This window comes from Ailuropoda melanoleuca, chromosome 10, assembly GCF_002007445.2.
Source record: "Ailuropoda melanoleuca isolate Jingjing chromosome 10, ASM200744v2, whole genome shotgun sequence".
Classification (NCBI taxonomy): domain Eukaryota; kingdom Metazoa; phylum Chordata; class Mammalia; order Carnivora; family Ursidae; genus Ailuropoda; species Ailuropoda melanoleuca.
Window position 1 is genome coordinate 23,999,111 of NC_048227.1, and position 14,990 is coordinate 24,014,100.

General features: G+C 50.2%; 1 protein-coding gene across 1 annotated transcript in view; it reads right to left on the reverse strand.

The window, feature by feature from the left end:
* VPS35L (VPS35 endosomal protein sorting factor like) overlaps positions 1 to 13,046 on the reverse strand; it is a 117,850-nt gene extending 104,804 nt beyond the window's left edge. The window contains exons 1-4 of the mRNA XM_011235811.3: positions 12,908 to 13,046; positions 6,615 to 6,714; positions 3,684 to 3,839; positions 951 to 1,073 (exon numbers count right to left, since the gene is read on the reverse strand). Of these exons, the coding sequence (XP_011234113.2) occupies positions 951 to 1,073; positions 3,684 to 3,839; positions 6,615 to 6,714; positions 12,908 to 13,014 (486 nt within the window). The 5' untranslated portion in view covers positions 13,015 to 13,046. The remainder of the gene's footprint in view (positions 1 to 950; positions 1,074 to 3,683; positions 3,840 to 6,614; positions 6,715 to 12,907) is intronic.
* Positions 13,047 to 14,990: the final 1,944 nt, after the last annotated feature.

The window sequence follows — 14,990 nt, forward strand, 5'->3', positions numbered from 1 at the left end:
AAACGGGGTTCCACCATCCCAATTCTTCCCTGAACTGTGCCAGAGCCCTGAGTCTTAACACATTTTTTGAGAAACCCATCAGCACATTTTTCTCCCAACTAATGCTGACACAATGAGGGAAACGTACGGAGCCCAGGAGTTGGGGCAACAAGAACTATGATGTGATTTGTAAGAAATCTGTATTTGGTCTGGGTTCTGTTCCTGGCACAGAAGCTCCTACCACCCTTGGAATGTCCCAAGGGATGACAGTGCTAAAAGGTGTCTTCTGTTGTGTTAATTGACTTTGGGACCCACCTAAGGATGGGGACTAGTTTCCAAGGGAAGCAAACAGGTGATCCAAGGATTGAAACTTTGAGGCCCACCCCCTGACCTCCAGGGAGGGGAGAGAGACTGGAAGTTGAATCAATCACCAATGGCCAAGGATTTAATCAATCCTGTCTATGCAATGAAGCCTCCCTAAAAACCCAAAAGCACAGGGCTCAGAGACTTGCTGAATAGAATGCACCCACATGCCACCAGGCAGGACCCCAAACTCCACGGGGACAAAGGTTCTCTGGAAGCTCACCCTAGGTCCCTCTTCAAGTGGATGCTGATTCAAGACCTTCAGTATCCTTGAAATCTAGTGAGTGAGCGGGTTTCCTGAATTCTGTGAGCCACCTAGCAAGTTAGCTGAACCCAAGGAGGGGGTGGTGGGAACTTGACGCACACCCAGACGATCACAAGCAAAGCAGGCAACCTGGACTCGTGACCCTCGGGGGAAGTGGGAGACGGTGTTGAGGGACCAGGCCCCTACCCTGCGGGACGGGACACAATCTCTGGTATAGCTGGCATCAGAGAATTACCCGGTGTGAAGAAAAATCCTACACACTTGGGGACAGAATCATAGAGACAAAAAGAAATTACTACAAAGTCCGAAGCAGGCGCGGAGAGAAGAGCGTACTGGTACTCACGATGGAGAGTTTTTCTGTGGTGGTGTACCGGGCGAGGATTTCTCCTCGTTTGTTGGCCCAGGGCTCAAAGTCGGATCCTATGATGGAGTTCTCGTCTCTGTCTCGTCTCTTTCTAGAGCTGTCCTAAGGAAAGGCAAGACAAGCTCTCAGCCACAGTATTGTTTTAGTTTAACAACAAAGTATAGGGGCACCTGAGTGGCGCAGTCCGCAGTCGTTAAGCGTCTGCCTTCAGCTCAGGGCGTGATCCCAGCGTTCTGGGTTCAAGCCCCACATCAGGCTCCTCCACTAAGAGCCTGCTTCTTCCTCTCCCACTCCCCGCTTGTGTTCCCTCTCTCGCTGGCTGTCTCTCTCTCTCTCTCTGTCAAATAAATAAATAAATAAAATCTTAAAAAAAAAATTTAAGCTAACAATGTGACTGCAATTGATAGCAAGGTATTGTAAAACTGCAATTTGCTGGGGGAGTAAAACTTAAATGTGCTCACCAAATTAAAAAAGGTAAATAAGTGAGGTGATGAATGTATTAACTAACTTGATGAGGAAAGTGCTTTCACAATGTATACAAACAGCACATACTCGGGACACCTCAGTGGTTCAGATCATTTTGTGTCCAACTCTTGGTTTCAGCTCAGGTTGTGACCTCATAGCAGTTGTGGGATCGAGTCCCGCCACAGGCTCCATGCTCAGTGGGAGTCTGCTTGAGGATTCCCTCTCTCCCTCTCCCTTAGCTCCTCCCTCCACTCANCGTTCTAAAAAAAAAAAAAAAAAAAGTCTTAAAAAAAAAAAAAAAAAAAAAAGACAAGGGGCGCCTGGGTGGCTCAGTCGTTAAGCATCTGCCTTCGGCTCAGGTTATGATCCCAGGGTCTGGGATTGTGTCCTGCATTGGGCTCCTTGCTCAGCGGGGAATCTGCTTCTCCCTCTATCTCTGCCTCCCCCCGCCCCCGCTTGTGCGCACGTGCTCTGACAAAATTTAAAAAGAAAAGCAATAAAAAAATTTAAAAAGACAAATAGCAAATCATCATGTTCACTTTAAATGTCTAACAATTTTGCCAATTATATCTCAAAGCTAAAGAAAAAAAACCATATAAGCAGAAGGCAGACAGTCCCCCAACGCAGAATAAAATAGATCTGAAAGGTTTACTAGATATTTTTCTGGCCGATTCACCACAAAGGGCCAATCAACAGATCAAAAGACACTCCAACATGTTAAGAACCAAGGAAAGGCAAACGTCAAGTGATCATCTTTCAACCACCCAAATGGCAGAGTTAAAATGACTGGTAATACCCGGGTGGCAAGGCTGCAGGAAGACAGACACCCCTAGGCACTGCTGGTGGGGCTAGCATGTGGTGAAGCCTTTCTGGAGAATGACCTGGCAGCAGCCATCAAAACCTTAAACACACATTGCTGTAGCCCGGTACTGAACTTCTAAGAAGTTACCCTGCAGGGGCGCCTGGCTGGCTCAGTCGGTGGAACGTGCGACTCTTGATCTCGGGGTTTTGAGTCTGAGCCCCATGTTGGACATAGAGATTACTTCGACATAAAGTCTTTAAATAAGTAAGAAAGTTATTCCACAGAAATCTGGCACATGTGCACCAAGACGTGTGTCTGTTCAAGGCCCAGTGCACCACAGCCAAGATGAGCAAACACCAGAAACAGCCCACGTGTCCAGCATCGAGTAAGTACTCATTCTTTAGGATGCAATGCAGCCATTCAAAATAAAAAGATTGCTCCCTAAGTATGAACACAGAAAGTTCTCCCAGACACCTTATCAAATTAAAAAAATATAGTTAAATATAGTTCAATTTATGTTAAAAAAAAAAAAAAAGTACACAGAAGTGGGCAATGCCAGCACAGAACGGTGGTTCAGAGTGTGGATTCTGAAGTCAGCCTGCCTGGGCTTGAAGTCCAGCATATACACTCTTCCTCCGCGTGGGCCCCGTTAGAACACCAGTCACACAGCGGCGTGAGCACGAGAAGCGCAGAGAAAATGCCTGCCATGCAGTAAGCAGATCCCGTTACCGTTCTAGTTGTTACTCATACAGGAGTAGGTGTATACATACTCGGAAACTGAGATCGTAGATAGATCCCTACTATAGGAAGGGGCGCCTGGGTGGCTCAGTCGGTGAAGCGTCTGCCTTCGGCTCAGATCATGATCTCAGGGTCCTGGGATCCAGCCCCATGTTGGGCTCCCTGCTCAGCTGGGAGCTTGCTTCTCCCTCTCCCTCTGCCCCTTCCCCTGCTTGTGCTCGCTTTTCTCTCTCAAAGAAATAAAATCTTGAAAAAAGGGGCGCCTGGGTGGCACAGTGGTTAAACGTCTGCCTTCAGCTCAGGGCGTGATCCCGGCGTTATGGGATCGAGCCCCACATCAGGCTCCTCTGCTGTGAGCCTGCTTCTTCCTCTCCCACTCCCCCTGCTTGTGTTCCCTCTGTCGCTGGCTGTCTCTATCTCTGTCAAATAAATAAAATCTTTTTAAAAAATAAATAAATAAATAAAACCAAAAATGAATTCTGAAATGCCTTCCTAAAAAAAGGAAGAAGCTTCCAGGATCCGTGCCAGCCTCTCCCCGGGACGTGCGGCCTCCGTAAGCTGGACCCTGCGGGTGTCCGGATCATCTAAACTGTTACAAACACAACCCCCCCCCAACTGCCCCCCTGTGTGACCTGTGCAGATTACAAACAAACAGATGAAAAGCCACCCCCGCCCCCATAGGAGCGACCACGCACGGGCCGTGTTACCGTGGCTGCGGGGTCCGCTGTGGCTGCGAACATGGAGAGGGGGTCGGTCCCGTCCAGCACGCTGCTCAGCGGGTCCACCACGGAGCTGGAGGATGAGGACGACGTGGAAGAAGTGCTGCCTTTCCGGCTCACTTTCTTCGTCTTCGACTCTGTGACCTGTGGGGAAAACCCAAGAGGTCAAGTGGAATTTTCAAAAGACTTCCCAGAGAAACACTCACATGCATTTCTGCTCATTCGCTTCATTGAAGGGACCACTGCTTTCAGCAGGGACACTTATTTTCTGTGACGAACTGACACGACTCAGAATCCCAGCTATGGAGGAAGGGAAGGCCGGAGTAGGGGTGAGGAAGACGCAGGGCCATAAGGACTCAGGAGGTGAGCTATAACTGCGTCCCTGTCAGACCCTCTTACTCAAAGTGTGTCCCTGGGCAAGCAGCACCCACATCACCAGGGAGCTGCTCAAAAACGTGGACTCTCGAGCTCCCCCCCGGGACCTACTGCGTCAGAACCCACATCTTCACATTGGGGGTGCCTGGGTGGCATAGCGGTTGGGCGTCTGCCTTCAGCTCAGGGCGTGATCCCGGCGTCATGGAATCAAGCCCCACATCAGGCTCCTCCGCTGTGAGCCTGCTTCTTCCTCTCCCACTCCCCCTGCTTGTGTTCCCTCTCTCGCTGGCTGTCTCTATCTCTGTCAAATAAATAAATAAAATCTTTAAAAAAAAAATTAAAAAAAAAAAAAAGAACCCGCATCTTCACAAGACTGTGAGGTCATTCACGAGGTGGCAAGGGTCTAGGGAGGGTCATGAACCAGGGTACGCGAGATCCCAGGGTTGTCACACTCTGAAGACGGTCTCAGGGGTGCTGCCGAGCCGTGTCATCACCGCAACACAGTGAATGCCCCTCCTTCCTTCTTGGAGAACTTCCTGATGCCACGTGCTGGTGAGTCCTGAGGCGCGTGGAGGGGTGCTGGGGTGTGAGGCCATGTCTTTGTTCCATGGGCCTCCAATTCTCCCCCACTTCAGATGACCAGACCAGGGGTTAACCCTTGAGCCAAGCAAATTCAACCAGAGTCTCTCGGCTGAAAATTTAGGACCAAATCCAGAAGGGCTAGTTGGGCTCCACTCGCCTCTTTAAATGAGGAATTTGTGAAAACCTGGGGCCCAGGGGAGGAGGGACGGTAATGGATACTTTGGGAAGGTATCCACAGGAAAGCAGAGGAAACCCATCTTCAGGGAGGGGGGAAGGGAGAGAGAGAGAGGAAGGGGGGGGAGGGAGAGGGAGGGAGGGAGAGGGAGAGAGATAAAGGAGATAAAGGATAAAGGAGAGCCCAACTGGCCTTTGTCCCTGGTTCTGGGAAAGGAGGCTCTAGTCCTTGGAGTGTCTGTCATTCACAACCCCGCAGTCATACCCAAGTTTACGCTAACAAGATATCGCAGCATGGAGGCTGGTCACGACAAAGACCAAGCCTGCGAGCACAGCCCGGCGATATCAGCCTGACCTCAGGGGCAGGAGGCTGCAGATCGGGTTCAATCATGTGGCCAAGGAATCACGCCATCACGCCTATGTAGTGAAGTCCCCAACACCAAGTGTGGGCACACCAAAGCTCAGGGGAGCTTCTTGGGTGGTGGACACACAACGCGGCCACAGGCAGAGGGCACAGAGCTCCCTGTGGTCCCGATCCTTCCACCCTAAGCATCTCTCAGCTGGCTGCTCCCCATCTGTATCCTTTACACAAAACCCTAAGGACAGTACTTTTCCAAGTTCTGTGAGTTGTTCTAGCAAATTATCAAGCCTGACGGAGATCTTGGGAAACCCTTGGATATGCAGCCAGTTGGTCAGAAATGCAGGTGCCCGGGGGTTCCCCAAATTTGCAGTGGGTGTCTGAAACAAGGGCAGGCTTATTGAAGACCTTGTCCTAAATCCATAGGGTCTGACGCCATGATGCCAACCTTGGACGATTGGGCGAAGTGCCTCCTACTGGTGCACATCTGTCATTCTGTCTGCCCGGCATCCGTCCCTCCGTCTCCCAGTCCGTGTTTTCTTTGGGAAAGCAGCGCTCCCTGACTCTCAGCTCCTACAGGCCTGCTGGGGTGGACCCTGCTACCAGTTCCCCAGTTGGGCACTACCCCAACCCAATCGGTCAGTATGTTCGACCCCCTGGTGACCAGAGTGGGTCAGGGAGGGACACGGAGCCCAGCTGGGCAACGCACACTGGAGAAGACAGTCTCCCTGATGCTGTGTCACTAAGCCAAAGGACACAAGCCCAGAGCCTCTGCCCTGGTCGGTCTCCGTGTGACTGAGCTCCTGAGAATGGAACCGACCCACGGGTGGGTCAGCCACGGCCACACGAGCCCATGGGGCCTGGAGGGGCCCTGGAGGGGCCCTGGAAGGCAGAAGCTCCATGTAGGCTCTCCTGCTTAAGGTAATGGCCTCTGAAGGTTCTCAGGCTCTCTGCCATTAGGAAACTTCATGTCCTTGGTGTCCACTGTCCGTGTCTGTCTCCCCCATCCTGACCTATGATGACACGCACACAGCTGTCAGACAGCGCTAACCCAGAAGACAGGGACCACCTACATTGCTTGCCTGCTTTTCATTTTTTAAATAACTCACAAGTAGACCAAGATGCTATTCAGGACAGCATCCTCTACGGGTAATCAGATTCTTAATGTTCCACACAGGCCAATTAAGGTATCTGGTTCACACCTCCATGTCAGGAACAAAGGCGTCCCGCACTCCTGACAACCTCGCGAATATGAGCAAGGGCAGAATGAACGTGATGGCGGGTGAGGTCAATATCACAAAAAAGCAGGGCTGGGAACAAACCAGTGGAAATAAATATGCAAGAGCAGCTACTGCTGGCAAACGGGAAAGACCCAGGAACTGGTCTGTTGTCTCATGGAGTATCAGTTAGAGGGCCCTTGACCAACTCACAGTTATGGGCTTCAGCGGGTGATAGTCCCCAAACTCCAACGGCACAGCCTCCAGCCGGCATGACGCAAACTCAGCCTTGTAGTTCCTGCTCCTGGGATGCCTGGAAGATAGAAAACCCAGAGAACAATCAGCTGAGGGAGACACAGAACACACTAGAACTCTTTGCTCAGACTTCCTCAAGGATACGGCAGTTCAGAGCCGAACGGTACTTCTACCGAGACCGAGAAACGCTAAATAGAATTTTAACACTCAGTTCAAGGTGTACGGAGCTGCCAAGGCATCCGGGACCCGTGAGGCCAGATGTCAGAACCACAGGCGCTCAGTGAAGTGAAGCCAACTTCCCTCCCCGGCTCTCCCCTGAGACAACCAGGGCTTGAAGGAAGAGCTTCTCGAGAGCAGGGGGTGCAGAGAAGTCAGAGATCAGGCCCTGGGTCTCCCTGCAAAGTGTTCACAAAAGCTATAAAGCCAGAGAAAGAAGCTGAGCAGGGTTTCATATGTCCTGGGAGGGGATCATAAGACGGAAGAAGGGAAAAGAGTGTCCACGCTGATGCACGCAGGGAAGACAGACAGGAAGCAGAGCGAAGAGTGGCAAAGGCGTTAAGGGGCAGGACGGGAAGGTCTAACACACACACAACTGGAACCCTAAAGGCAAAAAGAGAAAGAATGGGCAGAAACAGTGTTTGAAGGGATGACAGCTGAAACTAAAGAGATCGAGCTACAGATTCAAGAAACACCTATGCCCCAAGCAGGACCCGTACAAAAGCAAACCTGAAACCATACTTAGAGCATTTGTGGTAAAATGGCTAAAAACTAAAGACAGAGGATTTCTTAGAAGGAAAAAAGACACCTTATGTTCAAAGCACGGTTAGATTACTGTCTCAGCAGAGATGAAACCAGCAGACAAAGGGATGGTACCACAGAAGTCCCAAGGAAATGACCAAAAATTATGCACCTACGGAAAATGCCCTTCAGCCGTAAGGGCTGAAGAGTTTGCAAAGAAAAACAGAACAGCATATATAGCAGAATTACACCTAAAAAAAATTAAAAAAAAAAAAAACTACATATGGAAACAAAGTGATCCCAGTTGAAAACAAAACATATATATATATATATATACACACAATACGTACACGTATGTGTATGTACACACTTGTATACATCCACATCTCCTTTAGAGTAATAAAAGGTAAAGATGGGGGTAAAACTAGATTAGTGACTGTAAAAAATGGTAACTTACAGTATTTAAAATGCACAACCAGCACAGAAGAGGTGCTACGGTCTGAAATCCTCACCCCCAAAGATGATGGTGTTAGAGGAGGTGAGCCTTCAGGACGTGATGAGGTTGCAAGGGAGGAGCCTCGAGAGTGGGATCAGTGCCCTGACGGACCCCAGGGAGCCGCCCACCCCGTGAAGACACACCGTGCACGTGTCAAGATCCCAGACTTTCAGCCTCCAGGAGAAACAAACACTTTTGTTTCTAAGTTGCCCCATCTGTAATTTTTTTTTTATTGTAGCCCAAATGGGCTAAAACAGGTAACAGGGACTGAGAAATGGGGGTATTGCTGTGACAAATACCTAAAAATGAAGAAGCAGCTCAGGAAACGGAAGGGTTCAGGCTGGAAGCGTTTTGCAAGACAGACTAGAACAGCCATCTTCCTGAGTGGACAGTCACGAGTGACTGTCATGAGGGCTTGGAAAGAGGGCAGGAGAGCTGCAGAGAAAGCCTTGACCCTCCTCCAGAACACGCCAGCAGTTGCCAATGGAAGCTGCTCGAAGTTTGGACGGTGAAGGCCAGTCTAGCAAGGCCTCAGATGGAAACGAGGACCAGGTTACTGGACAGGGAAAAGTGATCCCTGTCAAAACGTGGCAGAGAGCTTGGCTGGGCTGTGCTTACGTCCTGGTGCTCTGTGGAAGGCAGGACTTGGGAGCCATGAAATGGGGTACGTGGGTGAGGACATTTCTAAGCAAAGTGCTGCAGAAACAGCTTGGCTGCTCTTAATGCTTACAGTAAAAACCAAGGAGAGAGGAATGATGGAAAGCCGGAACGGCTCATCAAAAGAGAAACAGGTTTCAAAAACTTGGAAAATACTCAAAGTCTCAAAGAGCACAGAGCCAGTCACCTTGTTCCTCGGCCTCCAAGTCCCCTAAACACACCCCATCCCCCCCCGACCCAACCCCCCCCCCACTTTCAGGCCCCTGGCTTCGTTAGTCCTTGCAGGAACCCCAAATCCAGCTGCACTGTGCAATCTGTCAGCCTTACTCAAGCTCTACTAACCCAGAAACCTGACTCAGTACAAGAGAACGGAGATCCCAGGTCATTTCATGCATATCCCTTTCTAAATTAACTGTGGCTTTGAGAGCAGGAATGGAGGAAGGCTAGTGAAAAATATGAGTAGATCTCCACTTTCTATTTCTTTGAAAGGAAAACCCCTATCATAATATATTGCCTAGTGTCTGTGGTCACACTCACCAAATACACCCGGTCCTCGTCTCCCCAAAATATGAAATGCTCTTCCAAACTCCCATTGATATGCGGCCAGCCAATCTTTGACTTATGAAATAAAGACCTCAAGAATAAATAAATTGGAGGAATAGCCATCGGCAGCCACACGGGAGTTTAAAGATCCGAGGATGGTTTTCCTTTCAGATCATTCTTAACTTTATCAATAGACTTTTGAAAGGTTAATTTACTAGAATGAGTGGGAATGTAATCAGACCTGAAATTAAGTTGCATAATCGTTAATAAATCAATCAACAGCTGAGAAAGGCATGGTATCAAAACAACAGGGTGACTTGATATGCAGGATAAAAATAATAGTTCTCGTGTATTATGTGCTGTCTGTATACCGGAATCTAGGCCAAGCCCTTTCCCTGCACTCCCTCATTTAACCAATCCCCTGACCCATGTATTATCATTACGCCCATTTTTCAGACAGAGAAGCTGAGGCTTAGCATTGAGGTGACAGCAGCGAGTGCTTAGGGACACAAGAAAACTGAGGCAGCCCAATTCCCAGAGGTAGGAGCTCTGTAGACCACCTGAAGGTCATCTTGTGAACCTTAAGCAATTGTCTACTTTTGTCTATTTTTTTTTTTAAAAGAACCAACTTTGAATTTTTCTTTTTTAAGTTTGAGGGGAGGGGGGAAACTACTACTTCTGGAAAAACCTAAAAAAAAAAAAAAGGGAAACATTTAAAATTCCATGTCAAACTCCTATATGTTGATCTTTTTATCACTTCCTCCATCGTTTTTCCTCAAATTCGCTCTGGGCTCCTAACTAAGGTTCCCCACCATATGAGATGCTAAAGCCTGGTCTTCAAGGCCCGGGTCTTTGGTAAGGCCAACAGCGCCCCCCAGCGGGCATTTTCTCAAAATCCCTACTTTGCTTTTTCCACTCAACAGAGCAGATGCAGTTGATAAAAACCCCCCATCATCTCGGCTCTGGCAACGCTGAAGCTCAAGCAGGTCCCCAGCGGCTGCCACAGAAAAAAGGCCAACATTTCCCACCTCCACTCCTGACTGGGCCAAGCCGCTGGCTACTCAAAGCGTGGTCCACAGATCACGCAAAGGGCATCACCTGGGGAATGTGGAAATAAATAGCACAGACGGGGATGTGTACATGAGCAAAAACCCCGGAGTGGTTTATACCCATGTTAAAGTTTGACCACTCCCTATTTTCAAATTATCTACATCTGATAACATGAATGCACAGAAATCCCATTACCAAATTAATCTCTTTACACTAGAAATACGGAAATCCACCAAATGCTTTTTGCTGGCTATTTTCATTCTTAAGTGATTTTTAAGTGTCTATTGACAAAATCTGGCCAGTTTCTTCTCCCACGATCATGATATGCCCATTCCCCCATCTCAAAAAAAGTCTTAAAGTGATGTAGAAATTCTTGACTCAAAAGTGGGTGTTTTTAAGCGCATTATTACCACAGGATTAAGGTGATCCATGGTGTACTGGACATCAGAGATGTTAGCCCAGGACAAAAGTCATCAGAGATAATAAAGTGTGAGTCCTAAGAGACATTCTGGGGAGACCCACGACAACACAGCAGGGTTTGGGGAGCCCTGCACCCCAGGGCTTGGACTGGAAGTCCAGCTGCCGGTAATGGTTAGGAGCACAGCCTCTGGGCGCCAAACCTCAAGCTCCTTGCAGGCTGTACGACTTTAGGTAAACTAACTGCTTCACCTCTCCGCCTCCACTTCCTCACCTGAAAAATTAGGGTTGAGGATTAAATAAGACACTGCACATGAAGGACTTAATACAGTGCCTGGTGTTCACACACAGAAGGCTCCGTAAACGTCAAATTATCTACATGCGGTAACATAAATGCATAGAAATCCCATACCGAATTCATCTCCTTACACTAGAAATACTGAAATCCACCAAATGCTTTTTGCTATTTTCATTCAGTGATTTTAAGTGTCTATTGACAAAATCTGGCCAGTTTCTTCTCCCACGAGCATGACAGCACCTGCTATCTGTCAAGATCCATGCAAAGAAACAAGGTTAAAACTCAGTCCCTTTATTTTTTAAAAAATTTTATTTAGAGAGACAGAAAGAGTGCACGCATGCCAGCAAGTGGAGGGGCAGAGGGAAAGAAAGAATCCCAAGCAGACTCTGTCCTGAGAGCAGAGCCCAACGCCGACTTCAGGTCATGACCCTGAGATCATGAACTGAGCTGAAATCAAGAGTCGGATGCTTAACGGATTGAGCCACCCAGGTGCCCCTTGGTCCCTTTAAAGACCAGCAAGTGTCAGGAATCGTTAGGATGAACACGTGCTGCCACAGGAACGTGGAGAGCACAGCCAGATCAGGTGCTTTGGAGACCCCAGGTGTTAGGGCACCTCTGTGATTTAAAGTAAAAATATCACAGGTAAAAATGTACTGGGATGCACAGATTAAAATAGCATCTTCCTGGATTTTCTCATTCGAAAATTCCAGACAAGTTAATTGAAGCCAGATGTTTCTCATTCGTTTTGGTGTTTAAGCCTTAATGATACCCTAACAGGTGCTTCAAGTGACTAGATCCAAAGAAACTCAGTGGCATCCAATCCCAACTTAGTGTATTAAGACCTCGGAACGAAGTCGCTGAACTATTAGCCAGCTGCAGGGAATACGGAAGGCAGCTGTTTATCAAGCACAAAATCAGAAGGTTGTATTTATTTCTAGAGTCTAGGGCTGTATTTTTTAAGATTTTATTTGTTAAAGAGAGAGAAAGAGACAGCACAAGCAGGGGGAGCAGTAGGCAGAGGAAGAAGCAGGCTTCCCGCTGAGCAGGGAGTCCCATGAGGGTCTCCATCCCAGGACCCCGAGATCACAACCCAAGCTGAAGGCAGACGCTTAACCGTCTGAGCCACCCAGTGCCCTTGGATACTCTTTCATTTGATCACGCAGTCAAGGGAATCCACATCATCTGGAAAGAAAAGGATCAGAAAACGATCTCCCTTTCTGAGATGCAGGGTAGAGCACACATCCCCAGATAATCCCAGTATACCCATCACAGCTTGCTGACTTCCCGCACACACAGCCAATCACTCCCAGCCACTATAGTCACAAGAGCCCTGCCAGGCCTGTCAGCCAAGACACACGTCCTTCTTGCCTGTTATGAACTCCTATTCATCCTCCAAAACCAAGTTAAGACTCTGCCCCTCTTAAGCCTTCCCCTCACCCCGAGGTGAGGTTATGCCTCATCCCAATGCCTGCTTTGCAGACCCTTCTGTTCTGTGTGTCTGCTCCATTTAACTCTAACTCTTTGAGGCCGAGGAGTATGTCTGAGGGTTCTGCATCCGCAGTACCCAGCGCGGGGCCCTGCACGCAGTGGGACGAACCGAAGCCAATTCACAGATAAGAAAATCAAGAGTCCTCTAGGCGAGCTGAGTAGCACAGGAAATAGAAAACAGCCAGATGTCCCGTATCATTCAGACTCAGAGCCGAGTCCACCATTCCCTGCATGCAGCGCCCCCAGAACCTGGGAAACAAGAAGCCGGGGAGCTGGAGTTTTCTTTATGGAATGAATGGAGACGGGCCGTGAAAGGTGCAGGGAAGGGGTAGCCGGGAGGGAACCAAGATTCCACCCGTCCTGCCTCAGGGACTTCCTCTGGATCGAGGTAGCGGCCGGGGATTGTGGTCAAAACCACCCGGGATAGGATGGGAGACTCCGCCAGCACCGCCCGAAGAGAGCAATTCCCATTCACTCGCATGCATACGCTCACACTCGCAGAGACAGACCCACAGACAGCAAAAACAGCCCTTCTCCAAAGACCAGCCGCCGCTTCTTCCTTACCAGGGAAAGACGGCCATCTTCCCAGTCACATGAGCACTTGTATCAGGGCAGCCGGCCCTTTTCTCTCTTCCAGACACCGCCTCGCCCCGCCCCGCTCTGGACGCCATGATTGTAAAGGGCAGATGCTCCCCAGCTGAGCCATGGGAGTGCCATGATTGTGAGGGGCATATGGTCTCCAGCTGAGCTTTGGGAGCGCCGTGATTGTGAGGAACAGGCGGACTTCCGCTGAGCCGGTCCTCGGCGCCATAATTATGAGGGGCAAACGCACTTCCGGTGAGCTTGTTCTCAACACCATAATTTTGAGGGGCGCACGCACTTCCACCAAGCCTTTCGTCGGCGCCATGGTTTGAGGGGTATACGCACTCCCGTCGTGCTGACCGCTGACGCCATGATTGTGAGGGGTAGATGCCCTTCCTCAAAGCCTAGGACGTACTTAGTCGGCTAGCATTATAGTTAAGGAGGCGGGCGCCAGTGGCGCAAAATCCAGGCTGTGCTGTCTGCCAATGACGTGATTGTGAAGTGCAGGTGCTCTCTCGATGGATGCCTTCTCTTACATCCCAGGTTGCACCGTCCACCGGCACTATAGTTATTGGGATGGGCACCAGCATTGAAGACCCGAGGCTGTGCCCGCCGTGGGCACCATGATTTTAAGGGCCAGGCACACTTCCGCTGAAGGGTCCACGATGCCATGACTGTGAGAGTCAAATACACTTCCGAACAGCGTCTCAGACGCCATGATCGTGAGGGGCAGGCATACTTCCCCGAAAGGTCGGCCATTCCACGATTGTGAGGCGCCAGACACACTTCTAGAGCGCCGGCGTGGAAGCCATGATTGTGAGGGGCGGGCGTACGTCCCCGCACTTATGCCGCCATGACTGTGAGGGCAGATGCCCGCCTTCAAAACCCAGGCTACACCGTCGGCCAGCACTACAGTTATGGGGGCACAGCCGAGGCTGTGCTGTTCTCTGGCGCCACGATGCCAAAGGACAGACGCATTTCCGCTGCACTGCAACGCCAAGATTATGAGGGGCGGATACACTTTCGGAGGGCCTTCCGCGACGCCATGATAGAGAGATGTGGGTGTACTTTCCCTGAGGGCCACTGAGGCGCCAGGATAGTAAGGGGCGGAAACATTTCCACTGATGTATCCGCGATGCCGTGATTGTGAAGGGCAATCGTAGCACCACCACCAGCTGGAGGCGTGTCGCAGCGTGGACATGCGCCGTGTGTGGGAAGAGGCCGCCGGCTGCCTAGCCCACCAGCGCCCTCTGGGGGCGGAAAAGAATCCGGATACTGACGCAGCGAAGACGGTAACCGTGGCTGGGGATGGGGAGAGGGTGTCTGGGGTTCGCGCGGTTTTACAGCTAATTCGCTGTTTGGCTGGGGTAGGCGCCGTTCTTACCAGGCCGCTGCTTTCCCCTCCGCCTCTCCGTCCCGGGACTAACAACCTGGGTCTCTAAGGGCTGCCGTGGATCCGAGATGACCACCTTCAGCTGGAGCTAAACCACATAGGGAAATTAGGGTTAGCTTGTCACCCAACTTGGCAAAGCTGTACGTTTCATTAAAGGTGGATACCCGATTCGACCACAGAACTTACATGTTGTAGTGTTTCCTCGGGTTAAAAAAAGTCCGGATATTTTCCTAAGAGCTACCGTTTACTGCACGCTTACTGTGTCAAGTGCTGTGCAGCCACTTCACGGGCTCCTCCCAGCAAACCTCTGAGGTCAGCAGGTGGACTGCTTGAGGCGCCTGAGTGCCCCGGGCGGCAGCGGCTGCGGATAACCGATCTGGTGGGGAGACGTGCTTAATCACCGGGCGGCTTCTCATCCCCCGCTTTGCCCCGTTTTGCTCGCAAGTGTCTTAGAACAGCGGAATCATGCACTCTCGGCCCTCCGTCGGCACCTGGGACTCTCGCATGCCGGGTCCTGGTGTCGTCACCTGGGAAACCGGACTAATGCTGACTCGGGTGTGGGGAGATGGCTCTACAATGGCCGGCACGCGGTCAGCGCTCACCTGAGGCTGAGCATCATCAGGCCAGCAAAGGATCGCTTCGCACCTTCAGAGCTTTTGTTTCCAGGGCAAC